Genomic DNA, 26994 nt, shown 5'->3' with positions numbered 1-26994 from the left:
GCACACTCAAAACTTTATTAAAAACATTTTTCAAAAATAAGCAAGACATCAGCAAGGCTCGGTGGAGGGGTGGAAAATGAATCGTGTATCTTTAACCCGCAGAAGTTAAAAGACTTTTTTTTTGTTGTTGTTAGCTAACAATGGAAACTTTTTTTTTTTTTTTTTTAAGTGTTTCCCTCCCTCGGTCTTGCCAAGCAATAGAAAAAAAAAAAAAAGAAGAAAAGAAAAACTTGTTCCGCTGAGTTCAACCCCAGACGGGCTCACAACTTCCTTCCTGCTTTCCTCCCCCAAGCCCCCGCCCCTCTCCCTCCTCCCCCCCCCCCCCCCCCCCCCACATTTTTTTTAATCGCACATTGAACAAACACTGAAGTAGCCGGGGCGGACGGTGACAGGGGGATCTGCGCGGCCGAGCCGGGCGTGCGGGGCGGCCCCTGCCCGGGAGCAGTCTCCCGGCCATCGCCCCCTCCTTGTCTTCCGTAGCTCGCCGGGGAGGTCGATCGTGAGCTTTTTCACTTTTCAAGCCATCTTGTTCCTCCGAGGTCTGCGTCCCCGGGCCGCAGTCTGCAGGGCCCGGGCCGCGGAGACCTTGCAGGTAAGTTTGGCGGCTCTCTCGCGGCTCCTGCCCGCGCGCCCTCTCTTCCCCCGCCCGGCCGTGCCCGGAGCCAGCGGCGGGCTTCGGGGACGCGGAGCGGGTGTGAGCCGGGGGGGGGGGGGGGTGGCGGGAGCCGGGGGGCTCCAGGGGCTCGGGGCGCCCCCTCCCCCTCCCCCCTCCCCCCCGGCCGCCGCCTGCCCCGCGCGCCCCGGGCGTCCTGGGCTCCGGCGGCCGGGCCGCTGGGCTGGCGCCGGGCGAGGCTGCCCGCCCGGGATGCGGACGGGCCGGGCCCTGGAGCGCGGCGGCGGGAGGGGCGCGGCGCCGGGGCTCCCCGGGCTGCGGGCGCGCGGGTCCCCGCCGCGTCCTCGGACAGGGCGAGCGGAGGGCCGCGTCCCCGTGCGCGTCCACACACGCACACGCACACCCCTCCTCGGGGGCGGCGGGTATGGCTGCGGCCCCGGGGACCCGCGGTGCACCCACCCAGGCCTTCGTAGGCCGAGGGGCCCGGCGCCGAGCCCGGGCGGGGGTCAGCGGCGGCGCGCAGGCGTCCCGGTGCAGCCCCGCGCAGGCAGCTGGGCGGCTGGTCCCGCCCGGGTTCCCCCGAGGGTCCCTGGGGCCCGGGGGGGGAGCGGCACCTTTCCCCGTGCGTGGCCCGGTTTGCTCGGGCAGAGGGGCCCCGCACGCGGCGGACCTGCCGTCCGCGCCCTCGGAGGCGTCCGGGTCCCCGCGCCCGCGCCCGCGCGCAGCCGTCCGCGGCCCCGCCCGTGTGGCCCGGGCAGGACTGTTACAACCGGGCGTCGTGGGGGCCCCCGCGAGCGTCCCTGCCTGGGGCGGGGGCCGAGACGCCCAGCGCCGGCGACCCCGCCGCGCAGCGCCCGCCGCCCCCGCCCCTGCGCCCGCCCCCCGGGTCCTGACTGTCGTCCTTGTGTCTCCACAGCGGCGCCGTAGTGCATGGAGCTCCGGGCGGGGGCCGGGCCCTCGGCGCTGCCCCCCGCCCGCAGCCCCGGCCATGCCACCGCCCCGGCGCGCCCAGCCGCGGCCGCCGGGCCTCCGGGGCTGAGCCGGGAGCCGCGCGGAGCGGGCGCCGGCGGCGGAGCCCGCGCGGGAGCCGCGGCGGCGGGCAGCGCGGCGGCCCCAGTACTATGGCTGTGTCCTGCTATGCGCTCAACGGCCTGGTGGGCATGAGCAGCGCCGAGCAGGTGACGAGCGGCGGCCCCCGGCCCAGCGGCAGCGAGACGCCCCCACCGCCGGCGAGGGCCGTGCTGAGCCCCGGCAGCGTTTTCAGCCCCGGGAGAGGCGCCCCTTTCCTCTTCCCCCCGGCCGAGTCGTCGTCGCCCGAGGAGCCCGGGAGCCCCGGGGGCTGGCGGAGCGGCCGGCGCAGGCCGAGCGGCGGCGGCGGCGGCGGCGGCGGCGGCGTGGGCGGCCTGAGCAGCGCGAGTGGGGCGGGGCGCCCGCCGGGGCACGGGCAGCCGGCGGTGGCCGCCGCGTCCCTGTCGCCCCCGGGGCCCGGGGAGGCCCAGAGGAAGCTGCGAATCCTGCAGCGCGAGCTGCAGAACGTGCAGGTGAACCAGAAGGTGGGCCTGTTCGAGGCGCACATCCAGGCGCAGAGCTCCGCCGCCCTGGCGCCCCGCAGCCCGCGTTTGGGCAGGGCCCGCTCGCCCTCCCCGTGCCCCCTCCGCAGCAGCAGCCAGCCCCCAGGGCGGGCCCTGGCCCAGAGCGAGGAACGCAGGACCAAGTCGTGGGGGGACCAATGTCCGGAGACTTCGGAGGCTGGCCCTGGCCGGAGCGCAAGGGCGCCGGGCCCGGGCCCCTCCGAGGGCGGCGAGGGGGCGGCCCCCCTTCCCGGCCCGGCCGCCCAGTCGGAACCGGGGGCGCGGGGTGCAGCAGCTTCTGCGAGAGTGGAGAAGGGGAGCCCCGCCAGACCCCACTGTGGCCCACCCCGACTTATGGAAACTGACGAGAGGGCCTCCCCGCCCTCGGGAGCACGCAGCTGCCCGGCTCCCCCGTTGGGGCTGCCCGGCGTCCACTCAGCGACGGCCGCAGAGGGGGCAGCGAGAGCCACAGCCAGTGGGCCCCGCCACGCCCACGACCCTGGCCTCCCCGAGCGGCCGAGGGAGCCCCCGGTGCAGAGTCAGTGGCAGCCTCTGGGCAGTGCAACAAGCCTGGCCGCGGAGAGGGGCGGGCCCCTCAGCGGAGAGCCCCCCGGGAAGGTGGGGAAAAAAGACCCTCCTGGTGGCGGTGGCCCTGGCGTGCGGGGCTCCGGGGCGCCTGAAGCCAGAAGGCCCGAGGACGGGACTGTGAACGCACCCTCGCAGCTTTCTGAGAGCCGGGTCAGGCCACTCCCAGACCCGGGCTCCTCCAGGGGCCTCGAGGTGACCCGGGGTGGGGCCCCGGTGGTTGGGGAGCCCCCGCAGCGCTCCAGGGGGGCGGATGAAGGATCTCTGACGCCCACGACCACCCTGGGCTTGCTCGGGGGCCTCCGCTCAGGGGCCTCCACCCGGGAGGTGGAGGCTGGAATTGCCTCTGGTGGAATGCTGGAGCCTTTGCCTTCCTGGGAAACCGCAAAAGATCCGAAAGAACCTCCGTGCCTTTCAGGGGACAGGGTGGGCGTGCCGGTGGAGGCAGCCCATCTGGCCTGGACGTGTGGCACAGGGGTACCCTCCGAAGGCCCTTGGGGAGGCCCCCAGCAGGACAGAGCCGCCCAGCCCAGCCCTGAGCTGCTCTCCCCAGATCAGAAGGACCAGCCTTCCCTGAAAGAGGCATGCAGCCCCAGCAGTATACCTGCTGTCATCATTACCGACATGGGTGCCCAGGAGGACGGGACCTTGGAGGACCCACAGGGAAGCCCTCGGGGTAGCCTGCCGCTGAGGAAGCTGTCCTCTTCCTCTGCCTCCTCCACTGGCTTCTCCTCCTCCTACGAAGACTCGGAGGAGGACATCTCCAGTGACCCTGAGCGCTGCCTGGATCCCAACTCTGCCTTCCTGCATACCCTGGACCAGCAGAAGCCCAGAGTGGTAAGTCTCATTCTGAGATTTTCCCTCAACTCATTTGCATGCCCCTCTTGTTTGTCCTCTCTACTGAGTCCAGAGGACTCTGATCAGGGCCCTGGGGCAGTCTCCACTTACCAAGGATCCTCTCCTGGGGTGTTTGCTGGGGAGGTACCTACACACTGGCCATGCACTCTGTAGCTTGGATAGTGAATTGAGTCACTTCGATGGCTACTTCCATGTACGTCATAAAAAAACAGTATTTTATGGGACCTCCCTGTCAGGTCACCACTCACTTCTCGGGGAGATAGTATACATGAGTGTTACCAGAAGCTTCCCGATTAATCCCCGAAGATAATGAACAGAGCTGCTGAGCATAGCTTTTGTCTGATCAAGCGAAACACTTAATTGTGTGATACGTTTGGGCGGAGGAAAACTGACAAGGTCATCCAGTTACCTCTGCTTCTACTAATAGACCAGGAAAATGAGCCGTGTGATTCTGTGACAGGGCTCCAAAACCTGTAGATATGCTTGTGGCCCGTGGACTGGGTGAAGAACCACCCAGCCTCAGGTGGTTAAGTCAGGACATTGCAGTATTTGTGGGATCTGTGTAACCAAGATACAGTTTGATGTATGAATTAAAAACAAAACTCATGCTTTGAGCTACGCAGACAATTTTTTTTTTTAAAATAACAGAATGTTATACTGGGTTGTATTGCGTGAGCGAGGCACTGGGTGATCCGTCTAGGCTAGATAGCTCCTAATGCATATGCTTATGCTTATTGGCCAGTATTGGTACTTCTCAGGTATGTTTTCAAATGCATTTTGTTTGTTTTAAGATTTTTTTTTTAATTTATCTGAGAGAGAGAGAGTGAGAGAGAACAAGTGAGGGTAGGGGCAGAGGGAGAGGGAGACTCAGACTCCCCGATGAACAGGGAGCCTGATGCGGAAATTGATCCCGGGACCCCGAGATCATGACCTGAACTGAAGGCAGATGCTCAACTGACTGAGCCACCAGGTGCCCTTTGAGTGCATTTGTTCTGATTGATCATACTGACATCTTATTCTGGTCATGGCAGTAGACAGGAGTTTATTTCTATTACGTAGTGAATCTTAGTCGCAGGCTGTTTTCACTCTGAGGAGGATCAGTGTTTTACAGAAGACGTTGAAGTTGAAGCTAGCACTTCTGAAAAGGTCCGGACTTTCTCTGACTTTTCCAGAGTATGGGGAATTTCCTAGTTCAGTGCGCAAGGGGGTTGGGGGAGGGGGCGGTTCTTGTGCTACCCTGGGGGAAAGTCTGCATTTTATCGCAGTAGGTAGCCTTCTGACTTCATCTCGAAGATCAAATACTGTTCATCGTCCCCCAGTATCTCTGACCACAGCCACTCAGGACTTTAAGCTTCTACTCTGCATCCTTCTCGAAGGTATTTTGGACCTCAAAGCACGCCCCTCTTCTTGACTCCCGCTTAACTCATCACAGTCTGAATTTTTGAAGACCAGGCGTTGCTTTTCCTGAAGACTCCGCTTGCTGCCAACGATAGGGGAGGCAAATGTGTATGCAAAATCGGGCCCCATCACCCTGGCGTTTTGTGGCAGGCCAGGGGTTGTGGGCACGGGGACTCCAACTTTGGGGGAGGGATGGTAGGTACACCTGGAAAGAGGTGGACAAGCTGTAAAGTGCTGCTTCTGGCAGGTGGGGCTCACATCTCTCTACCTTGGTGCCGACAATTACAGGCCTAGTGGAGGGGATGGTCCTCCGTTCCACTCTTCCCCTTGGCTTTTAAAACCCAGAAGCGTCACTGGCACGGCCAAAGGTGCTTTAACTTGTTCTCCAGCTTTCCACTGGGCCTTTCTAGTGGTGGATTAGCAACTCCTATTAGCTGTTTCTCAAAACAGCTTCTGTGTCCCGGTGTGTGAAAAGGACTGTTGTCAGAAAGTCAGCTAAAGGGGAGATCAATAATGACGGGTGCTAATTTTTTTTTCATTTGCCAGAAGGATGCCAACTGAGAGGTCAGATGGTTGAGTGGTGTTCTGTTAGCAGACAGGTCCCCAGGTAGAGGTGAGGCGAGGGGGGTGGGGTGGCGGTGGTGGGCAGGGTCTGACAGTTAAGCCTCCTACTCCTGAGCTCAGCTCAGGTCTTGATCCCAGGGTCCTGAGTTCAAGCCCCACATTTAAAAATAAGTTAATTAAAATGAAAATTTAAAAAGGAGGCCTGCCTGGTATCCAGCCTCCTTCCCACCTTGCCAAAGGTTTTCAGACACCCACAGAGGAGAGCCAGGGAAAAATCCCCTCCAGCTTCACTCTGAGTCACCTGAGGCCGGTGGGGAGGGAGTGTGTGGGGGAAGGGTGGGCAGCCAACTGGAAATTATGGGATCTTAGGGACTTTTCAGCTTTTGGGTGAATGCTTGCACGATAAGGTGGGTTTTCTTTTTCTTGTATAGATTGTTATGGTGGAACCTTATCTGTGATTACCTGATATTGCTATTTTGTCCACAGAAGGCCAGACATCTTGATCAACTGGGCCTTTTGGCTGTGCTCTCAGTGCTTTATAGATAAACCCAAGCGGGTGCTGTCTGAGGAACCCCTTCTCTTCTGGGGACCCTGTTGCTTCTGCCTGGAGGGCTGCAGTGCACTGCGGGTGCACAATTCTCAGCCCGTCAGACTCACGCACGCTCCGTCCACACTTACCTACACACACACACATACACACAACCGTCATCCTCACGCACGCTCACATCCACATACTCACACACTCATACATGCTCACACTCACCCACTCATACACTGACATACACTCACACTCACATATACACCCCCACCTGGTCACCCTCACATACGCTCACACTCACATATTCACACACTCACATGTTCATGTTCACATCTAAGTGCTCACAAGCCTTAACTTCTCACGTTCACATGCTCACACACCCTCATGTTCATGCTCACACGTGATCACACTCACTCATTCACTCTTATGTGTTTGCTCTCATAGTGCACTCAAGTGCTCACACTCATTTCTCACGACCTCACACTCCCACATTTACCCTCAGTGCTCACAGATACCCTCATACACACTCCCCCTCATGCATGTTCCCCCCACACACACTTCTGCTCACACACGTTGCCCCTCATATACATTCACCCTCACACATGCTTGCACATACATTCACACTGACTCCTGCACGTTCCCCTCACACATACCCTCACATATTCTCACACACACACACACTAACGCCCGCTCTGGCTCACAGATTTGAAATGACACGTTCAGCCTGCCAGTCACCAAGTGCCCCTGCCCCAGTCCCACACTGAGAACCCACCTTTCCTCAGAGTTAACCCTGTCGTGCCTTGTGTGGCGCCTCCTCTCTTTCTGCGGAGGAGTGACTGTGGGGAGCTGTGTGGGCCGTGGCCACAGTCCAGGGAAGCCTGAAGCTGGGTCTCTCCCACTCATCATGGGTGGAAGCCCCAGGGGCCTGCGGACCGGAATCCCAAAGCCCTCCCTGTGGTTGCAGACAAAGTGAAAAGCAGGTAGCTTGGGAGTGCACTCTGCAGATTCTTTAGCCATTTAGATTATGCACATCAGCAGCAGCCTTTTCACTGGTGGAAATGTGCTGGGAAGGCTGGTCTCCTCCCTCACTTCCACCAGCAGGAGCTGTGCAGACAGCCTCAGAAACACCCACAGTGTAGGCTTTTTGCTTCTGACAGCCTGACACAGAGGCCTGTCCCTGAAGGAGAGGGCTCCCAGGCTTCATACCTGTCTGTTCATAAAGGATCAGATGCTCGAAATTGGCTCAGAAGTGATCGTATTATATGCCTTGTGTCCCAGGGCTTAACTTAGCCACGCTCACACTAACTGGTCTCTGCCATCTGAACAGAAGCGAATTGCACTGAGCAAGGGTGGTGTTCTTGCTTTTTGTTCTTTAAGACAACTAAAAATCCCATCAGCACTTCTTGCCTTCCCTCTGTCATTCCATTAGGAGTATGCGGCTGCGGAAACCCCAGGCTTAATGCCATGAGTTAAGATATGCACGCATCTTACTCTAAAAAGTAGCTTTTATTGATTTCTTCCAAAATTGTCTTATCAATTATGTGTACGGAAAGCAAAACAAAACCCTGGCCTAATTGCCTAGGGGATCCATAGAGAAGTATCATACAAAATCCTTGCCCTTCTTAATGCTTGCTGTTTTTGGAGGTTTTATTTATTTATTTGCGAGAGAGCAAGCATGAGCAGCGGGAGAGGTAGAAGCAGACTCTGCAGAGCAGGGACCCCAGTGCGAGTCTGGATCCAGTGCTTACTATTTTTTAAGGGCCCTTGGAATTTTGTTTCCTTTCCTTTCTAAAAAATATTGAGTAGTTCTGTGTTTTTTTGTTTTGGTTTGCTTTTGTGAGAGACAGAGAGAGAGAGAGAGAGAGAGAGAGAGAGAGAGAGAAACTAATACACAGAGTAAGAAATTCAAACAATTTAAAGTGGTTTTATGGGGGGGTGCTTAGCTGGCTCAGTCGGTGGAGCATGTGACTCTCAGTCTCAGGGTCATGAATTTGAGCCCGACGTTGGGTGTGGAGCGTACTTAAAAAGAATTTTTAAAAAAAGGTTAAAATGGTTTTATGTGGTTTTGAGAAGAATAAAACTTTTATTTTGGGTAAACCGAGTTAAAATTTAAAAGTGTTAGGGGGTACTTACCAAAAAAAGAATGTAATGGTGAGAACTTTTAAATAGAAAATCCTTCTCTAGATGAGAATACAGAAGGCTCAGATTTGTGTGGTTTGGAGTTCGGGTGGCACATGTGTTTGCCTTAGATGGGGCACACTTTTCTCCCGTGTCCGTGGGGAGGATCTTTCTGACATGGCCTCAGCTCCTTTGACCCTTGCGATCTGGGACGACTCTGAGTCATCCATGTGAGGTTCAGGTGTTAACTCTGCTCTGTTTAGGGAGAAGGAAACCAAGACTCAGAGAGGGAAAGAGGCCCCAGGACGACCTCTGTGGTGCAGTTTCCTCCTTTTAAAATGTGCGTGTTGCATGAAGATGATCCCCTGGAGGTCTGTCTAGTTCTGTATAGGCAGACCTGGGGCTGTCTGGGGCTGTTTAATTCTAGACTTTTGAAGTAAAACTCAGCATCTGTGAAGTATGCGTCAAGGTGTCTGAAAGTGTGGCTCTCAAACAGTGAGGCTGAAACTGGGCATGTTTAACTTTGTGCTTTTACTTAAGACCCGTTAATCAATCTGCCTCTCTTTACCCGAAGAGTGCTTCTTTGTCCTATCACATGGAAAAAGCATCATCAATTCTCGATGCCATACCTGAGATTCTCTCTCTCTCTCTCTTTTTTTAAAGATTTTATTTATTATTCATGAGAGACACAGAGAGAGAGAGGCAGAGACATAGGCAGAGGGAGAAGCAGGCTTCCTGTGGGAGCCCAATACGAGACTTGATCCCAGGACCCCGGGATCACGACCTGAGCCAAAGGCAGACGCTCAACCACTGATCCACCCAGGTCGCCCCATACCTGAGATTCTCATAAATAATCTCATACCCAAGATTCTCACAAACGTAGTGGTTGGATACCAAAATGTTAACCTGAAAAGTAAAAGATGCACTCCATCACCTGAGGGCTTTGACCTCCTTAGATATTTGAGTTTGCAGACAGGTGGTCCTGCACAGAGCCAACACTTCAGATGACTGTTTTATCAAAGGGGAGCTATAGAGAAAAAGAGAGATTGATGTGGAAGCATCACAGAAGCACAGCTTAGGGTTTACCTGGCCTTTGGGTTTCACAAGTTATTAAACTAACCAGGTGCTGCTTTTAGAGAGCTGCATTTCAGGTGTCACATAAATCACTTTCAGGGCTTTTGTTCTTAAAGCGCTGAAGTCACTTCTCCGATTTTGTTGGCATGTACCGTCGAATGTAGTCACAGATTAGATTAGTTCTGTGTCGTTTATTTATACTCCTAGGGGTATCGATAAGATTGTCGAGGCTTGTTTTATTTTGGCAGGTTTCAACTTAGTTAGCTAAAGGAGGAGTTTTGAGGTATTTAATGGGAAGAATTTTATATTTTGGTAGAAAAAACTTGTATAGACTTCAGGTCATCAGCAGGTGATTCAGAATTAACTCTGAACTCCTAGACCATGTTGTGGTCACGCCTTTGGGGTGGAAGGTCTGGGCATTGCAGGTTGTGCAGAGTGGGCCCTGCAGGGATTTTTCCCTGGCCACATAGAATCAGCCTGGGGAAAGATGTATTTTTCACGAATTGGGGAGCATACTGTTTAGGAAATCAAACCAAACCCGAATGTGAATTCTTTCATAATACAAAAAACTATTCAGAGCACCAACTGCCTGCCATTTCAACAGCTGGATATGTGGGATTTTGTATGTCCGGCCCTCCTGAGACCATGCACTTCATGGAATGGCATACTGTTGACTTCATGGATGGAGGTTATTGGCCCTGTAGGTGATCCCGACACACAGAGCAGGAGCACCAGCATCGTAGCAGTCCCTCAGACACATGGTTCCAGGCCACCCTGGAGGTTGGGAAAAACCTGCTGTCCTGGTCTCACACTCGACTTGCTATCATTCTGCCACCAACCTTGAGTCCCACTGTGCTGCTCCCAGACCCTTAGTCATTCATTTTCCCAGGAGTGAACTATTATTTGAAAGACAGTTCAGGTCTCCTTGGCTGAAAGACACCAGGTGTGTATATGATCCCATTAGGAAGCTGAACCTCAGTTCTTGGTATTAAAAAAACAAGAGCTTTTTCCATAGTGTATGTAGTTCTCATAAGGCAGCACTGGATCCGGGAGAGGCTCTAAAGCTCATTTCCACCAATACCCACATTTTACAGATGAGGAAAGCAAGGCCAGAGAATGTTCAATGCAGTGACAAGACCACATTTACTCTTCTTTTCACTTAAAAAACTTGATTTAGGAGCAGCCCGGGTGGCTCAGCAGTTTAGCACCGCCTTCAGTCCAGGGTGTGATCCTGGAGACCTGGGATCGAGTCCCACGTCAGGTTCTCTGCATGGAACCTGCTTCTCCCTCTGCCTGTGTCTCTGCCTCTCTCTCTCTCTGTGTATTCTTATGAATAAATAAATAAAATCTTAAAAAAACCCTCAGTTAGTATATAAGCTCCTTGCTCCTGTTGGGAGATCAACCTGGGCTTTAAATGTAGTACATGTTTTCAAAAGATTTGTTAAAGGGAGGGAGGGATGGATGAATGAGCTATGGTATCCTTGCAGCATTGTCTACCCATGAAGGAAAAGGTCGAACCATCTAGAAGGTGGAGAACAAAGGAGAAGAAGGAGGATGGAAGTGAACTCATTGCTTCCTCCTGTGACCTCGCTGCCATAGAGTTAAGGGTGCCTGACCAGGGTTGGGGAGACTCGGTGACATCCCTGTCTGCACCTGGCCTGCTAGCCCCCAGGGAAGGTGGAGAGAACAGGTGTGATGTTGCGGGCCTCTGAGTGTCAAGGGAGGCACCGTTTTCCGCAGCAGCAGGTGCTAGTCGAGGTGGGCTTGGGAGACCTTCCCAGTGTCTGCTTGGGAAATCCGCTGGGCCCCTTGCCAGAAACGCTCTGTAGCAATGCTCAGATTTTGTTGTGCTTCCATTTTCATCCCAGTGCAATCCTGGGAAGTGACTCTGCCCCAGCCCAAAAGGCTGCAAGGCAATGAATTTCTCAAAGGCCGGTATTTCCAGGCCAGCTGTGAATCCTCAGGCCGTGGACCAGGTGGGACACCGGGAACCAGGCTGGCCGCCTCTTCCGTCTCTAGTTCCTGGACTGGTTTCCTCGCATCCAGTCTCAGAGATGGGAGTCCGTTAGGGCTGAGAATCTGGGGGACACACGGTGAAATAGGTCGCCTATAGGAGTACATGCTGTGGGTCTGCACTGGCACCTTTCACCCTGTGTTCACAGGGGAGACCTCTCTGAGGCTCTCCCTTGAAGGCCACACCTGGCGGGCCTCTGATGAAGCGTGACTTGTAAGAAGTCAACACACAGACTTTTGACTAACTGGTGTGTTTCTCGACCATTCCATTGAGAATTAGCTGTTAGAAATCAGATCTTTCCCCTCCGTTGAGCTTTACTTGGGCATTTTATTGGCTTGTTATCACTTCATGGAAGCCCATTCAGTGGAAGTGTCTTCTGCAGGCCTCTAGTCAATACGACATTTTTTATTTCCTGAAATGTTTACTTCTCTTTTGTATTAAACCAGCTAAGTTTTACAAGGAACCAGAAACTAGGAGCTACAGCCAGTAAGCAAGCAGAACCAGCCTCTGCAAGTAATCTCTGTGTATAATTTAATGAGGAAGGGGGGCTACGTTTTTACTCCCCACCCTGGAATAAGTTGGGAGACTTCTCACCCGGCCCAGGGTGGGGGTGGAGGGTGAAAAAGAGCCTCCCTCTCTGAGTTTGCTGTTAGACTGTTAGTCTAGCTTTGTGTGTGTGTGTGTGTGTGTGTGTGTGTGTGTGTGGTAAAGTTCAGGTGGAAAGGGAAAATGAACTGATACAGCATCTCAAACAGAGGCCTGGAGATTATTTCCATTGACCTGGTGACTAAGATTAGGGGTGGCACAATTTAGAGGTGATAAGGTATATTACTGGTGTGGGGTGAGGCCCCGAGGAGCTCCTCCCACAGGGGGCTCTCCCCTTGCCCACGTTTGTAAAGTTGTTCTCAGTGCATCAGAGGGCAGGGGTTAGGGGACTTGTGCCTTTGGTTTTGGGGGCATCCACAGCTATTTAGTTGTAAAGGGTCCTCAGCATGCTGCCCCCCTCACCACTTTCACCAAAATGAATAAACTGGTGTTTTCCAAGGAGAAGCTTTTTATCCGATCAGCACTCATGGCTCTCATACTCTGCAGGGAGGGTCTGGCCTGCCACAGGGATGAGGAAGGAGGTATCTGCTGGCTGGCCATCCCCCAGGGCCATCTGCAGTCTCTGTTGGTATAGTGCCAGCTGGTAGAGCCTGGGCAGGTCCAGGGGAGGTCACTGCACCCCCCAGGCAGTTTCCAGCAAGTGTTTTTCCAATTTCACTGACATTCTTTCCAGGCTCAGCTCAATTTGTTTTCACCTTCTCTATGGCAATTGATGGCTGGGTCGTAAAGTGTGTGATTCTGCAGGATCTCCTGAGAAGGGCTTCCTCCATAGCTGTCCGGGAGCTGATGCTTGTCTGATCCTCTGCTCTGTGTGGGTGTGTACTGTTGTGTAGTGTTTTTACAAGTTAGCTACCCGAAGCGTGGATTTAATAAAGTGTACCTCTTAGCTATGGGGAGACGGCTCCAGCTGGGTTAGAGAGAGGAACTTGGAAGTATCACTTCTGTAATGCTTATCTAACCTGAATCTGGTAGCAGGAAACTGAAAAGGCCCGTGTACGACAATGACATAGACAGTTTGATCTCTTAACAATGTCAAGTGGAAAATCCAACCGCAGCCGGTAGCTTAAGAAATGGCTAGGACGTTTTGTGGGGACGGCAAATCCTGACACTCAGGTTGCTGGGCTGAGGGTAGGAAATGTGCTTGCTGCGTGGTGGAGCTGGGAGGCTGGGAAAACACTGTTGAGGTTTGGGAAACTACTGGAAGTTAGTAGTATCTCAGGATGCAGAGATGGCTGCTGTGGGGGACATTTTGAATGCCTTGTAGTTGGTATTTTATTTTATTTGTTTTATTTTAAGGTTTTACTTATTTATTTGAGAGAAAGCACGAGAGCAGGGGGAGGGGCAGAGGGAGAGGGAGAGAGACAATCTTAAACAGACCCTCCACTGAGCAGGGAGCCTGATGCAGGACTTGATCCCAGGACCCAGAGATCATGACCCAAGCTGAAGTCAGACGCTTCACCGACTGAGCAACCTAGGTTCATAGTTGGTATTTTAGTCTAAGATGTTTTGAATGCCTCTTCCACCCTTCCCTGCCACCGTCACAGTGGCACGGCTCATTAGCATTGAGTATCTTATTCATTCCAAGTCATTGGGCAGGTGGCAGGTGCAGGGCCTCCTCTGGGAACTCTGCTGGGTGCATTCCTGGAATGCAGTGTGTTGGAAGGACCTGTGCTGCTCAGATCTGCACCTGGCCTCTTTGGGCTCTGGCTCCTCATCTGTGAAATGGGTATATGGATAAAGCCTTTCTAGCTCACGTGGCCTTTGCAAGGCTCTAGTGAGGTCTCGTCTTGTCATTTTCAGAGTGTGAGTCTTTCCTGACTAAACTAGTTTTAATTATGAGCACGAGGACACTGCTTTGAAAGCTTTCCTGAGAGAGGATGGACAAAGGCAGGCTGCACTTGTGCAAGATGGTCCCACGTCTGTGTCGCCAAACCAAAAGTTGCCAAGGGCTGTGTCGGAAGCAGTCCCCTCTTGCCCAACCGGGCCAGTCCTGATGGGGATGTCGCCGTGAGGGCAGGGAGCAGCAGTGAGTAGGCATTCTGGGATCCATGTCCTACTTTACATGAGCCATCAGTACAGCTGACTCCTGCCTGCACCACCATCTCGGCCAGAGTGGACTGCAGACGAAGCATCCTGCCTGGGCTTTGCGGTCTCACACATAGGTTGGGAGCAAAAGTGATGGAAGTTCAAGAAGCCAGAGCAGGTGCCAAGGGGGCCCCAAGGTAGGGGTCAATGTTCCTGGCACAGGGCTGTGAGCTCCTGAATAATGGAGAGGAGACCATGCTCATCTAGAGTTTGAGGATACTTAATGGGGGCGTTGGTTTTCTCCAGTATCATGCAGTGTTTTTCTCTTCTGCGTCCTAGAAAGCTAAAGGGAGGAATGCAGTGAAGCCTCCAGTTTTTAGAGCAGGTGTTACATTCGGCAGGTATAGACTGGACGTTCCCTAAGTATGGCTGGGCCCTGGGCTAGATCCAGAAACTTCTGTATACAGCTGGCTACCTGGGCTGACGAGCAAATGTTGTGCCCCAGTGGCTGCCCAGACATCAGGCACTTATGTGCCATGTCTGTGTCTGTCTGCAGACGCCTGTGCTGGAGAGAGAATGGCCTGGTGCATGCTCTCTCTGTCCTTAGGGATCTGCCCTCAGAGGCAAAGCTGATGCCAGCAGATGGACTTGAGATTTGTGAAACTCAAGAGCAAGTCTTATAGCCATAAATACAAGCTCGTAGATGAAAGAGGAGCTAATAAATAATGAGTTGATGTTGGCAGGTGACAGGCAGGCAGCTCCCGTGCGTGTTGTGCAGCCAGGGGAAGGGAGACGGAATTTGAGCACTGGCCCCCCAGAAAGGGAGTCTGATGAGACCTTGAGGACGCTGCCACCTCTGTTAGACGTGGCCAAGCAAAAGGACTCTTGTGGATCCAAAGGCTTTAGGAGGTTAGAAAGGAAGAGACAAGTTGCTCCCTGCACCCCCTCCGCAAGCCTTAATGCCCTGCACTGAACTCCATGCAGATTGACAGGCAGCTGCTAAAAGATGCAGTGTGTACACAGTGCATGTAAATGTGATGTGGAAGGATGGAAGGCCGCCTGTCCCCACCCCAGTTGACTGGTGTGGCCTCAGTGGGTTGAGTGCAAGCTGTGTGACTCTAGAGAAATGCCTTCCTTTCTGGCCCTCATTTCAACATTTGTAGGATGGGGCTGATGGTACCACCTTCGGATTATAGGGAGGGCTGCTCTGATGTGTACAGGAGTAGGACAGGCGCAGGAAGCAGGGGCTCGGCCTGCAGACCCGAATTCACAGCCTCATTCTTTCCCTGAGTTTGTCCTTGGGGGGACTTCACTTCCCTCCACCTCAGTATCCCTGTATGGCTGGTTGAGAAGATGAAGTGAGCTGCACAGCCCGTGGACCCTGCAGACCTGGCCGGGGAAGGGCGTGGGTCGGAGTCGCTGTCGCTGAGTGAGGAGGCCCCCAGTCCTATCTCAAGTACAGCTCGTGCAGGATGACAAAACTGAAGGCAGGATTTACTCCCCAAAGAGGTTTCTCCATTGCAGGAGAGGTCAGGCTTTGTTACCAGGGCTCAGAACTTGGAGTCTAAAAAAACAATCCAACTCTATTCCACTGCTGGCAAGGGGTGTCAGGTTACTCCCCTGGGACCAGTCTCTTTTCCTTCTGTTTTTGAGGTGGAAACTGGCCGAGGTCATCCAGGCAGGGAGAGGGCCCAGCATTCATTCCGGAGTGTGGAAAGCCCCATCCTTTCTCTCCCTCCCCTTGCTCCTCTGTTCACCCATCACAGCTCCTAAGAGAGAGAAGGGAATATATATGCATATATGAGATGCCACTACTTTGCATAGTTGAGGCTCTCAGGGCCTGGGGGTCTCTGAACAAGTGATTTAACTGGGCTTCCCCATGCCATACCTTCTGGCAGGCTGGGTGCATGCCCACTAGAGCAGGCTCTTTCTCAGATTAAGGAGATGCTTTCTTTCACGGCACGCACCCAACCGAAGCCCCTGAGGACCCAGCTGGCAGGTGTCCGCAGGCTGCTTTGCACTGCCTGCACCTCCTCCGAGGGGAGCAGAGGAGAGCCTGCCCAGTATCCCCTGGGTTACACTGCTACTCCTTAGGGCCGGGGCGGTGGACGGAGCCCCAGCCAGGCTCTGGCAGGACCAGGGCTGTGTGGTGACAAGTCTCACCAGAGCAGCACGGGCCTGGGCCAGATGTGGCCACAGCCTGGGGCACCCGCCTGCCAGACACGGGCTTCTGCTTCACTACACATGGAATACAGGATGTGCAAATCCTTCTTTCTTCCATGGCTGTGATGTGGAGCTGGCAGCCTGCCTGCCGTGTTAACCCTTGGGGTCCCTATCTTTCCTGCCTGCCGCTGGTCCCCACGAGCCTCTGGGCAGTGTCCAGACCCTGAAGGGTCGGCTTCTTCCTGTGGCGTTTTGGGACCATACCCCCTTCCGGAGAGATGTGTCTCTGGCCTGGCCTCTGCTTACATGTTCCCCCAGCCCCAGACTCCTGCCCTTTGCTGGGATCTAGAGGCTGGCGTCTGGGAGGAATGAAACCACTAACAGAGCTTGTTAGTATGTGGCAGCCTTGACCTCAGAGGTGGTATGAGTGGCAGGGCGCTGGACAGAGGCTCTCTTATTGCCCCAACCTGGAAAAATACACAGTGCCCTAATTAATTTCCATCTCAGGATGAAGCCGTAGGGAGCAGTGTCTGGGACCCTGTTTGCCTTGCGGTATCACACTATACATTAAAAACGATCCTGCTCCCTCGGGAGGGCTGCCTTCCGCCTCGCTGCAGGCTGCTGATTCACAAACGCAGAGGCTGAACACAGTCCTACAGGCCTGGAGGCCCTTCATGGTGTCCCTTTTGGCCTAGCCTCAATGCTGCCGCTGACCCCAGATGCCACAAAACTGGCGGGGGAGGCAGGAGAGGCTCACCCAGAAGCTGCAGTTGGAGGGAGCCCCGGGTCCGTGTGGGTCAGCCTGGAGGGAAGTGCCCCAAGCATCCCAGCCTGGCTTCCCGCTGCCCTTTGGGGACACATGACACTGACTTTGGAAAGAGGATTCAAGAACCTCAAGAAATAGTTCACCATGACCTCACAACCAGGTATTCTAGAGGAGAATGCAAGTCCTGAATGGAGGTGCCCCTCCACGGGGTCACGAGGGTGGCTCAGTCTGTGGAGCATCTGACCCTTGATATCTGATCAGGTCTTGAGTTCGAGCCCCATGTTGGGCTCTGCGCTAGACATGGAGTCTACTTTAAAAAAAAATCAATCAAAAAATAAAAATAAAAAACATAAAAAATCAACTACATGAAGGACAGGATGGAAGTAACTTGGCTTGTCAGTACTTCTTGTGAAAGTCACCAGGAGTAATGATGTTATTAAAGATTCATAAATTGGGCAGCCCTGGTGGCACAGCGGTTTAGCGCCGCCTGTAGCCCAGGGCGTGATCCTGGAGACCCTGGATTAAGTCCCACGTCAGGCTCTCTGTATGATGCCTGCTTCTCCCTCTGCGTGTGTCTCTGCCTCTCTCTCTCTCTGTCTCTATAAATAAATAAAAAATCTTTAGAAAAAACTAAAGATTCATAAATTAACTATTAAAAGGGCTGAGCTGTCTTGGGGTGCACAATAGTCATAAAATAAGAGTATCTATTATGTGCAAGGCACTGTCTATAAATCACTTCATTTAATTTTTGTAAGCAAGCAGACTGCCAATCAGATGGACACAAGGCTGCTATCTGCACAGCACAGCCAGTAAATGGCAGGCCTGGGACCCCAGCCCTTCCTCTCTGCCACCCGTGGGTCTGTTGGTCGGTCACCGGGAGGACAGAGGAGATGCTGCTCTGTGTGCAGGGAGGGCTTTGTTCAGTTCTGGGCCATGGGCTTCATGGGGATCAGGGACTGGCTGTCTTGTGTGCAGAGGAGACGGAGGGTCATTGCAGAAGCCTTAGAGATGGATGGTTGAGAGCATTTGGGTTGCTTGTGCCTTGGACACAATCCATCTGGGGGGACAAGAGAGTTGGCTTCACACAGTTGCCCTGGAGTCGTGCTTCAGTCTGGTTCAAGATCAATTTTCTATTCTCAGAGGTGAAACCAAGAGAGGATTCTTTTCCTTTTCAGTGAATGGGCCTTTGTACAAAAACACTCCATTGATAGAACTGCAACAAAAGGGAGCTTCTGGAGCTGCCTCGGAGCTCCCAGGCCTGGTGGGGAGGGAAGCAGAGAAGTTAGAGCTCCTCGCTGCTGCTCACGGAGCTGGGAAGTGAGCCCCTGACTATGGAGAAGAGGAGGGCCCCCAGGCATTCCAGATCTTTCTGAGTGACACGAGCTGTGTGTCAGACATACCAGTGACACCTATACTGGAATTGAGGGCATCGTGCGGCAGTACCTGCCTGCGGACCTCAGTTAAATTAGGAGACGTGGTACCATCAAGAGAAGAAGGTTTATTCCAATGGGACTGGCAGACAGGAGGCCCAGGCTTGCACTACCTGGTTGTACTGAAGTTCCTTCTCTGCAGGAAGAGACTGGCTTGGCATGGCTTTGGTGGGCAGAGCTGAGTAGGGGGTTGGGAACTGCAAGATGCTGTGGTGCTTCCTTGCACGGGGGCACCATAGTGCCACCATGGGAAGGTGGCCCCCTTGAGAATGGAGGAGGTGCCCGAGGGGTGGTGAGGAGACACCGCAGACCAGGCGAGCCCCTGTGGGGTGAGCACCATGCCTTCCAGGGGACCTTAGCTGGAAGTGGGATTGCTCACCCTTGCTTTTCACTCATCTTGAGACTCTGATGAAGCCGTCACTCTGTGTTGTGTGTAATGTCTAGCCTCCACGAACAAAGCTGCCAGGAACACGCGCATGCAGGTTTTTGTGCAAACTGTAAGCTTTCACTTCTTGGTGATGACGAATGCCCAAGAGTGCAATTGCTGGGTCATATGGTAGTCACATACTTAGCTTTTTAAGAATCAGCCAGAATGGGATGCCTGAGTGGCTCAGCGGTTGAGCATCTGCCTTCAGCTCAGGGTGTGATCCCAGGATCTGGGATCGAGTCCCATATCGGGCTCCCTGCATGGAGCCTGCTTCTCCCTCTGCCTGTGTCTCTGCCTCTCTGTGTGTGTGTGTGTATCTGTCTGTCTCTCATGAATAAATAAATAAAATCTTAAAAAAAAAAAAAAGAATAAACCAAACTGCATCCGGAGTGACTGCACTCCTGTGTGTTCCCACCGGCAGCGTGTGACCGGCAGCGTGTAAGCAGTCCTGGTTTCCCAGATCCTCGCCAGCACGGGGTGGGGGAGAGGGTCGGGGTGGGGGGATGGTTACTGAACTTTATTCTAGCAGCTCCAGAGTTGCATGGGTCTCTCATCGTGGTTTTAATTTGTTTCTCCCTATGGCTAACGGTGTTGGAACATTTTCTCGTGTGCTTATCATCTGTACGTCCTCTTCGGTGAAATGATCTGGCTTTAAAAAAAAAAAATCCCCAGAGGTGCTGTAAAACACGGGCAGGATGTCAAAAGCCTTGTGCATTCGTCATACACACACACACACACACACACACACACACCCCACCCCATTGAGGGTACTGCCCTCTCTATGCCCTAGGGAGGTGCTTCATCACCCTTCAGGTCCCATCTTGCCCCCACCTCCTCTGATCCAGAATAGAGTGATGGCCCCCTGCAGCCTCCCCTCTGCCATGGACCCCACCCACCCACACCATCACCTGCCTGCCCCTGTGGCCGCAGGATCCCACCAAGGCTGACTCACAGGGCCGGTATTTAAGAGAAGCTGTCTGTTAATCATTGGGCCTGGAATAAAAAGAACAGGCAGGAGCATGGAGTGTCTCCTTGGCACCTGGCTGGGCCTCCTGTTGGGCCTCCCCAAGGACAGTGGCCGAGGAGCAGCCTCCCCTTGGAGCTTCCCCTTGGGTCTGTTCAGCCCAGCCTGCACTTTGCATTTAGTTTTGCAACACGGTCCTGCTGAAGGTCCCAGAAATGCTTCCCCTTTTGTGTTCACAAAACAGAGAAGAAAAAGTATGTGTATCATTTAAAACTGCTCCAAACCGTGGTGACCCAAGTACTTTTTCTGCTTAGAACCAGCACTAAATCACCCCCTTCACTGTGGGCGGGTGGGCAGCGGGGTTGGTTTTCTGCCTTTTGCCTCCTGTCTTGGGAGAGGCTCCAGGAAGTGGCCTTGAGTGTTAATGGGGTGGTGCCAGCTTGAGGGTCTGCTGGAGGGTCTGGTCTCCACCACCGGGAAGCAGGGTGGGGATGCCATCTGCTTAAGTATGCATTCACCTTTGCTTCTCTGCCTGGTGACAGGCCTGTGACTTCACAGCGTGTGAAATGCGCATCTTCACTTGAGTGACTCATAAAAAAAAGGTGGGGCTGTTTGTTCCTCCGTCTAATGAAGTATAATATTTGCAAAATCTCCTTTGGTAAATTGGTACCAACAATCTGTCACAAAGGAGGAATTGTTTTCTACGTGGGCTTAGAGGATTTTTGGAGAACGAGTGGAGGATTTTTACATGAGGCTCTGAGTCCCGGTGGTGGAGATGGTCTCGTGCAGGGACATGAGCACAGGCTTTCACTCAGTCCCTATGGCCTACTAGAATATTCCAGCATATCTTAGCAGTCATTTGATGGGGCCCAAGATCAAAAAAAGGAGCTGAATCGCATGACAGTTTGGTTCAGAATCTTTTTCTGGTTTGGTACTTTCTGAAAGCCTAGGTTTGACTCTGGTTTGAACTTATTCGATGCTCTTAAGGGAAGAAGGAGGAAAAAAAAACACAAGCCCTTGTTACATTCCTGGTTCAAATTAAAATTTGATATTTATGCTTGTTTTGAGGTTGAAGAAATAAAATGTGCTATGGCTCTTGGTGAGTAGTTCATTTTGATTCAAGTCACTTCTCCAGATAGCATCACAGTTATAAAATGTATTTCCTGTGAACCTGCATTCTTCCAGGATAGTGTGTGTTAGTCTCATTTCTTAGATATTCTAGTTAACTGAGAGTTACTATGAATTGCATTCGTACTTTGCAGTGAACTGGAAGTCATAAGATACTCAACACTCAAATCAATAGAGGTTTTACCAAATGCACAGACTGTCTTTTGGGGACCTGGAGGAAGGTTTTAACCACTCCTTGCAATTGGGGTCAGCTCTTTCCTTACATGGTCCACAGACACGTATTGGGTGTTGGCCGGATCCAAGTTATGCTAGCAGGTGGAGATGTGTGTGTAAGTAAAGCATAGTTCCTACCTTCTTGGAATCATAGTTCAGGGTAGGAGGCAGATCACAAGAGCTCACACCTATTAGGCATCTTTCATGGGTGGGCATTGAATGAGGGGTTAAGTGACACGCTTAAAATCACAGTAATGCAAGAATCAGGACATGAACCCAGGCTTTCAAACTGTAGAAGAGGGTTTCTCAAATTTGGCACTGTTGACATTTGGGACCAGATAATTTTGTGTTTTGGGGAAGCTATTCTGTGCACCCTAGGATATTTAACAGCATCCCTGACCAGCAGCACCTCCCCTGATTGTGGCAACCCAAACTGTCTCCACACACTGACAGATGTGCCCCAAGAGGCAAATCACCGCTGGTGGAAAGCTGGTGCTCTAGAACTTTTCCTGGTAACCATGGACACTCCATGCGGCCTTCCCAGTGGTGGTGCTGCAGTACTGTGTCCACGCTTGTGTGTGTGGGAAGGTGGGCAGGGGATAGGCCCATCCAGAGTCCTACTGGAAGCAGAGGACCAAGGCCACTCTCTCTCTGGGGCTGTCAGGAAGAGAAATTGCAGATAGTGCTATTTGTATGGAGTTTTGATGGAGTTCACCTAGGCAGAGGAAGGGGAACTATATCCAGAGTAGAAGGACGCACACACAAGCATGAAAGTGAGACACAAGGTAGTTTTAAAGAATGACAATTAGTTTGCTGCAGAGCCTCCCCTTCCCTCCCTCTTGCTGTTGTCTTGCTGCCTCCTTTCAAGCAGCAAGCTGGTTCACATCCACCAGAGGATTTTTTCAATCACAGGTTTGCATTGGTCAGGACGGGTGAGACTCTGTTGCAGTAACAAACAGCCCCACAATCCGTGGTTTCAGACAGCAAAGGTTTACTTCTTGCCCATACTGCAGAACTGGGCTGGGTCAGCTGTGCACTCTTCCATGTGTTGTCTTCACGCTGCCACCCAGGCTGATGGGGCAGCCACTCTCAAGCATTGCTGGTCACCATGGCAGAGAGAACGAGAATATGGTGAATCACATACTGGTTCAGAGAGCTTCAGCTCCAAGAAATAGCATGTTTCTCTTCTGTTCATATTTCTTTCTTTCTTTTATTTTTTTTCAAAAGATTTTATTCATTATTTGAGAGGCAGAGAGAAAGAGAACATGAGCTGGGGGTAGGGAACAGAGAAGAGGGAGTGGGAGGAGCAGACTTCTTGCTGAGCAGGGAGCCCGACATGGGACTCGATCCCAGGACCCCAGGATCATAACCTGAGCCAAAGAGAGATGCTTAACTGATTGAGCCACCCCTCTTCAGCTCATATTTCATTGGCCAGGTGAGTGTTGTGTCCTCACCTAACTTGAAGGGGGCAGGGGCATTGAGTCCTACCATGTGTCTAGGAGAAGAACTGGAAATATCTGGGGACAGCACAATGTGTCGGGCCCCGTACCTGAGCCATGTGAGGGTGGGCAACTTGTCATGGCTTTGAGAGCCTCCTAGCTTGGGCTCAAAGAATGGCCTGTTGGCAAGTTCAGTGAGAAACTGCTGAGCGAAAAGAGAAAATTAGACCATCAGGATTTCAAAAAACTAATTCTCTGAACAAGTCGGGGGGTGGGGGGGAGGTCCTTGTGGTTTGGGACCGGTCACAGGCCCTCATTTTGGAGTTATGATGTTGGGGTGGGAGAAGGTGTTCTAGTAAACATGGCTGGGACACGGTGGACTGTGTCTGCGAGGTGGGAGTAGTTGATCAGGACCCCAGGACGCTTTCTCTGGCTGTTACTGTAGGAAACAGAACAATTTTGAAGCCCGAGCCAAGTGTCGAGCAAGATGGTATTCTTTGTGAACCATGGATTTACGGGGTTGTTTGGAGATAGTAGAACTGCGCCAGGTGTGAGAAAATGTGACTGAGGCTCTTTGGGATGCTTTCAGAAGGCCGAGCAAATTCCTTATAAAACTGGGAGTGTGTTCCTTGTTAGAAACTCATTCAGACCACGACTCTGTCCCAGGCCCTGGAGCGGGGAGATAGAGACAGAGCCTGGCTGCGGTGGACCTAAAATGGGATAAAACCGGAAACCTGTGGGGAGGACACAGTCCTTGTCACCCCTCGACAGGGGGCATAGAGGACTTAGACACATAGAGCTAAAAATAGTGGCTGTTGGCCAGTGACGTGCTCTCTCCAGACCTGGTTCCCACTCTATTTCTGAACCGGTTTTCACCATGGTGTGCAGTGGGCCGGGGCAAGGCAGGTGGACAGAAGGGGGGCAGGGGGCCACAGGCATTGACTCCAGGGAGACAAGATTAGTAGCAGCCGACTGGGAACTGGGGAGGTAGGGGCATTCCAGAGACGGGGAGAGGCCGGAGCAGCCAGCTGGTCCAGAGTCTTATCCCCAGCAGGGGCTTGCTGGAGCAGGCACATGTCTGTGTGTGTGTACAGGAGTGTGCGTTTAAGAGTGCAACTGCACATGTGTGTGTGTGTTGTGGGTGGAAGTGTTCATGCACGCGCCCCCTCAGAGGAGGGCTGCCCTGGAAGGGTGTGCAGAGGACCAGCCTGTGGTTTGCTCCCTGTCCCTCATCTGGTAATCCAGGGCACCCATGACACGGTGGCTCCCCAGCATTTTTCACACCCACAGCCTGTACCGTTTTCTCACTCTGAGGGCAGCAAAGCACTGTTGGCCTTCTAGAAGCCTTGGCAGGCTGTGCAGGACCAGGTAATATAAGACTGGAAGGAGCCTGAGCAGACAGGTGGCGGCTGAAGGCAGGGCCAAGGCAGCCAGGGCCAGGACAGCTGCCCTTCCGCCCAGGCCAGTGCTTCCTCCACCCAGACCACCATCCTTTCAACACCTTGACTTTCTCAGCTGCAAAATGGGTATGCTTCATTCAGCTGAGCAGGAAGTGCTTGCAGATGTGCCTGCTCTGGGAATTTGTTTCAGTAAAGGGGCCCCAGCGGTGGCATTTGTGGCTTGGCTCTCTTCACCTTCTGTCTGCACTGCCCACTTAGCGTGGGGTGATGAGGAGGGCAGGGACCTGGGCTGCTGTGGACCTCACAGGGCCTGATGGTGTCCAGCCAGGGGCCTGGGCTATGAGAAGGGAGACCCCGGCCTCTCGGGGTGGTCCGAAGGTGGTTTACCAGGCACTTGCCCTGGGCTTCGAGGTCTCCGGAAGACACAGGTACTATATATAAAACCACGACGACTATCTCTCTCTTGCTACGTTTCCACCCTGGCGGCTTACTGTACACCACCACAGAAGTTTCCTGAAGCCCTTCTCCCGGGGCCCTGGGGCCAGGCTGGGGCACTTGCTGTGAGACACTGAATAACACCCCCCCCCCCCCCGCCCAAGAAGGCTTGCTGCAGGGCTTGCTTAGGAAGAGGGAGGGGAGCTAACGGTTTCTAGAAAAACACCACCCGCACACGGGGTGCACCCATGGGGGGCAGGATCTGGAAGTACAGCACAGTCCCCAGACTGTAGCAGGAGGGGGGATGCAGGAGGACTGGCTGTGTGGCAGACACCCTGGCAGGTGCAGCTCAGACCATGGACAGTGGTCCATGAACAGTGGTCCTGAGGGATTCTGTTGGTACTTGTTGCCTCTTTGATAAGCAAGAGGAGGTCCACATGGGCTCTGGTGACTTGGAACTTCCCTGTGCAGCTTTTCCAACTGGGGCATTAATGGGGAGCACTCTTTATTTGGTACTGCCCAGCCCCTGCAGGCCACTTAGCGTCTCCAGCCTTGGGGTACTATTCCCCAGAAGACACCCCCTCAGCCACTGTGCACCCCTCCCTGCACATCCAGACAACTTCTTAGGCCCGGGAAGGTGGTTTCTGGTTGGCAATCACTGCAGGGAATTACCTATTTTGGCATAATCTCAAGAGGATTTCAGGCAGTTAAGGGATTGGGGAGGAGGGTTGGGGGAGGGGAATGTCAGGCCAAGCAGTATCTTGTCACCTGGGACAGGGTGTTGGCCAAAGTTTTTTAAGTGATGAAGTTATGTTTTTTGTCCTCTTATGAGTACTGGGAACCACCAGTAAACTGAAGAATATTTTGTGCCCATTTCCTTTCTTTCCTTCTTCTGTCTTAAAGTACTGTCACTGCAGGGCTGCCTCTGGGTGTATGACCAGCACAGTGCAGGCCTCTCGTGCCCAGGGTCGAACCCTTGGGGTTTAATGCTGTGTAATCACTGTCTTAAAATAATTTTTCTTTTTTTTTTAAGGATTATTTATTTATTTATTTGAAAGAGAGAGAGAGCAGGAGCAGGAGGAGAGGCAAAGGGAAAGGGAGAAGCAGACTCCCTGCTTAGCAGGGAGCCCAATGTGGGGCTGGATCCCAGGACCCTGAGATCATGACCTGAGCTGAAAGGCAGGTACTTCACTGACTGAGCCACCCAGGCTCCCCTTGAAATTCTTAATAATTCTGTCTTTGAGTGTGTGTTTTGTAAATGAAGCCCCCGCACAGGCCCCACCCTCCCAGCAGCTGCTGACGCCTCAACCAGGACCTGGGTGAGGGCTCTGGAGGCCCAGTGTCCCCGCTGCTGGTGTCCCCAGATGGGGTGAGCCGGTCATCCCCTCTGCAGGCTGGCAGAGCTGCACAATGAGCCCCACGGTAACTCTCCTGATCCAGGTTCCCAGCAGGAAAGAGGGTTCCCCTGAGGGTCTGCATTGGCCTAGAGATGTCAAAGAGTGGAGAAGTGGCAGTACCAGGGAGAGACTGCAGAAGAGGGGCTTCTATTTGCTTGTCCTTCATGCCTGGAGCTCCTTCTAACCTGCACTTTCTGGTTGGTTTTCTCTACGTCTCTGGGAAGAGCCGAGGCAAGCGACTACCAGGGAGCTCCACTGCCACAGGAGAGTCCCTTCTGCTCTGCTGAAGGCCTGGGGTGCCAGCTGCCCCAGCCCAGGCTTCTTTCCTGGCCATACCTGTTGGCACCATCTATAGTGGGCAGCAGGCCAGAGGCCAGAGAGGGGCAGGGCCGGGAGCTTGCTCTGGCTTTCACTGGGACCTGGCCACATCTCATGGCCAGCTGATCATGAATCTTCTGGAGTCAGTGAGCTGTGTCTTCACGGGTACTCGCTCAGGCCCAGCTCTGTGCTCGTGCTGGCCCACAGTGGGACCCCACAGGGAGCATGGGCAGGACTTAGGGGCCAGTTTCATTAAAGGATTGTTTATAAGCAGGTGGATAATGCCACGGTGAGCAAATCACACAGACCTTATCCTGGGCCTGGGCGACCATGGAAAAAAACAGCCTAGTGTGACCTCAGATAAGGTGAGTCTGTAGTGGGTGGGCAGGACAGGTGAGGCTGATGTGTCCCCACCCACCGTGCCGCTTTTCTTGGCTTGTTGACAGTCTTGGTGGCTGCGTGTTTAGATGGGGTAGGGCCAGGGAAAGATCATGTCTTCTGCTTCATCTAAGACGTTCTTGGGACGTTGGATGTCAGGGGCCCCACCATTCCCAAACCAGCCGGGGCCATACCGCAGGGATGCCCAACCCCTTTGTGTCACCCGAGCCTTGTGTATTGCTGTAAAATGCATACCGGACCTTCCCATGCATCAGAGACCCCGTGAGGCTGGATGCACCCAGGGCAGCCTGGAGGCTGAGGGGCAGAGGCCCTTGTCCCTACTCAGGTCCCTGGCAGAGAAGAGAGACCCCTGGAGCAGAGGCACAGAAGCCTCCCACGTGGGACACATTTGTACCAAAAAGTGACTCGTTGTTTATCTGCAATTCAAACTTACCCAAGTGTCCTGTGCTTTCTCTGGGAGCCCTCCCCAAAGGGCTGTTCTGAAATAGCCTTTGTGAAATGTGTGATTCTGGAAATGGGAGCGCTAGTGGCCAGGAGGTCCCCTATTAAGG

At 53.6% G+C, this 26994-nt stretch overlaps 1 protein-coding gene across 2 annotated transcripts in view; it reads left to right on the top strand.

Moving 5' to 3' along the window:
* The first annotated feature begins 332 nt into the window (after window positions 1-332).
* ITPKB (inositol-trisphosphate 3-kinase B) overlaps window positions 333-26994 on the top strand; it is a 91321-nt gene continuing 64659 nt past the window's right edge. Inside the window, exons 1-2 of one of the 2 annotated variants that reach the window (XM_041748392.1) lie at window positions 333-592; window positions 1530-3606. In XM_041748392.1, coding sequence (XP_041604326.1) covers window positions 1735-3606 — 1872 coding nt within the window. In that variant the 5' untranslated portion in view covers window positions 333-592; window positions 1530-1734. The remainder of the gene's footprint in view (window positions 593-1529; window positions 3607-26994) is intronic. The other variant, XM_041748383.1, reaches the window with a different exon arrangement.

This window comes from Vulpes lagopus, chromosome 1 (genome assembly GCF_018345385.1).
Source record: "Vulpes lagopus strain Blue_001 chromosome 1, ASM1834538v1, whole genome shotgun sequence".
Taxonomy (NCBI): Eukaryota; Metazoa; Chordata; class Mammalia; order Carnivora; family Canidae; genus Vulpes; species Vulpes lagopus.
The sequence above is the reverse complement of the archived record's forward strand: the minus strand, read 5'-3'. Positions and strand labels throughout refer to the sequence as shown.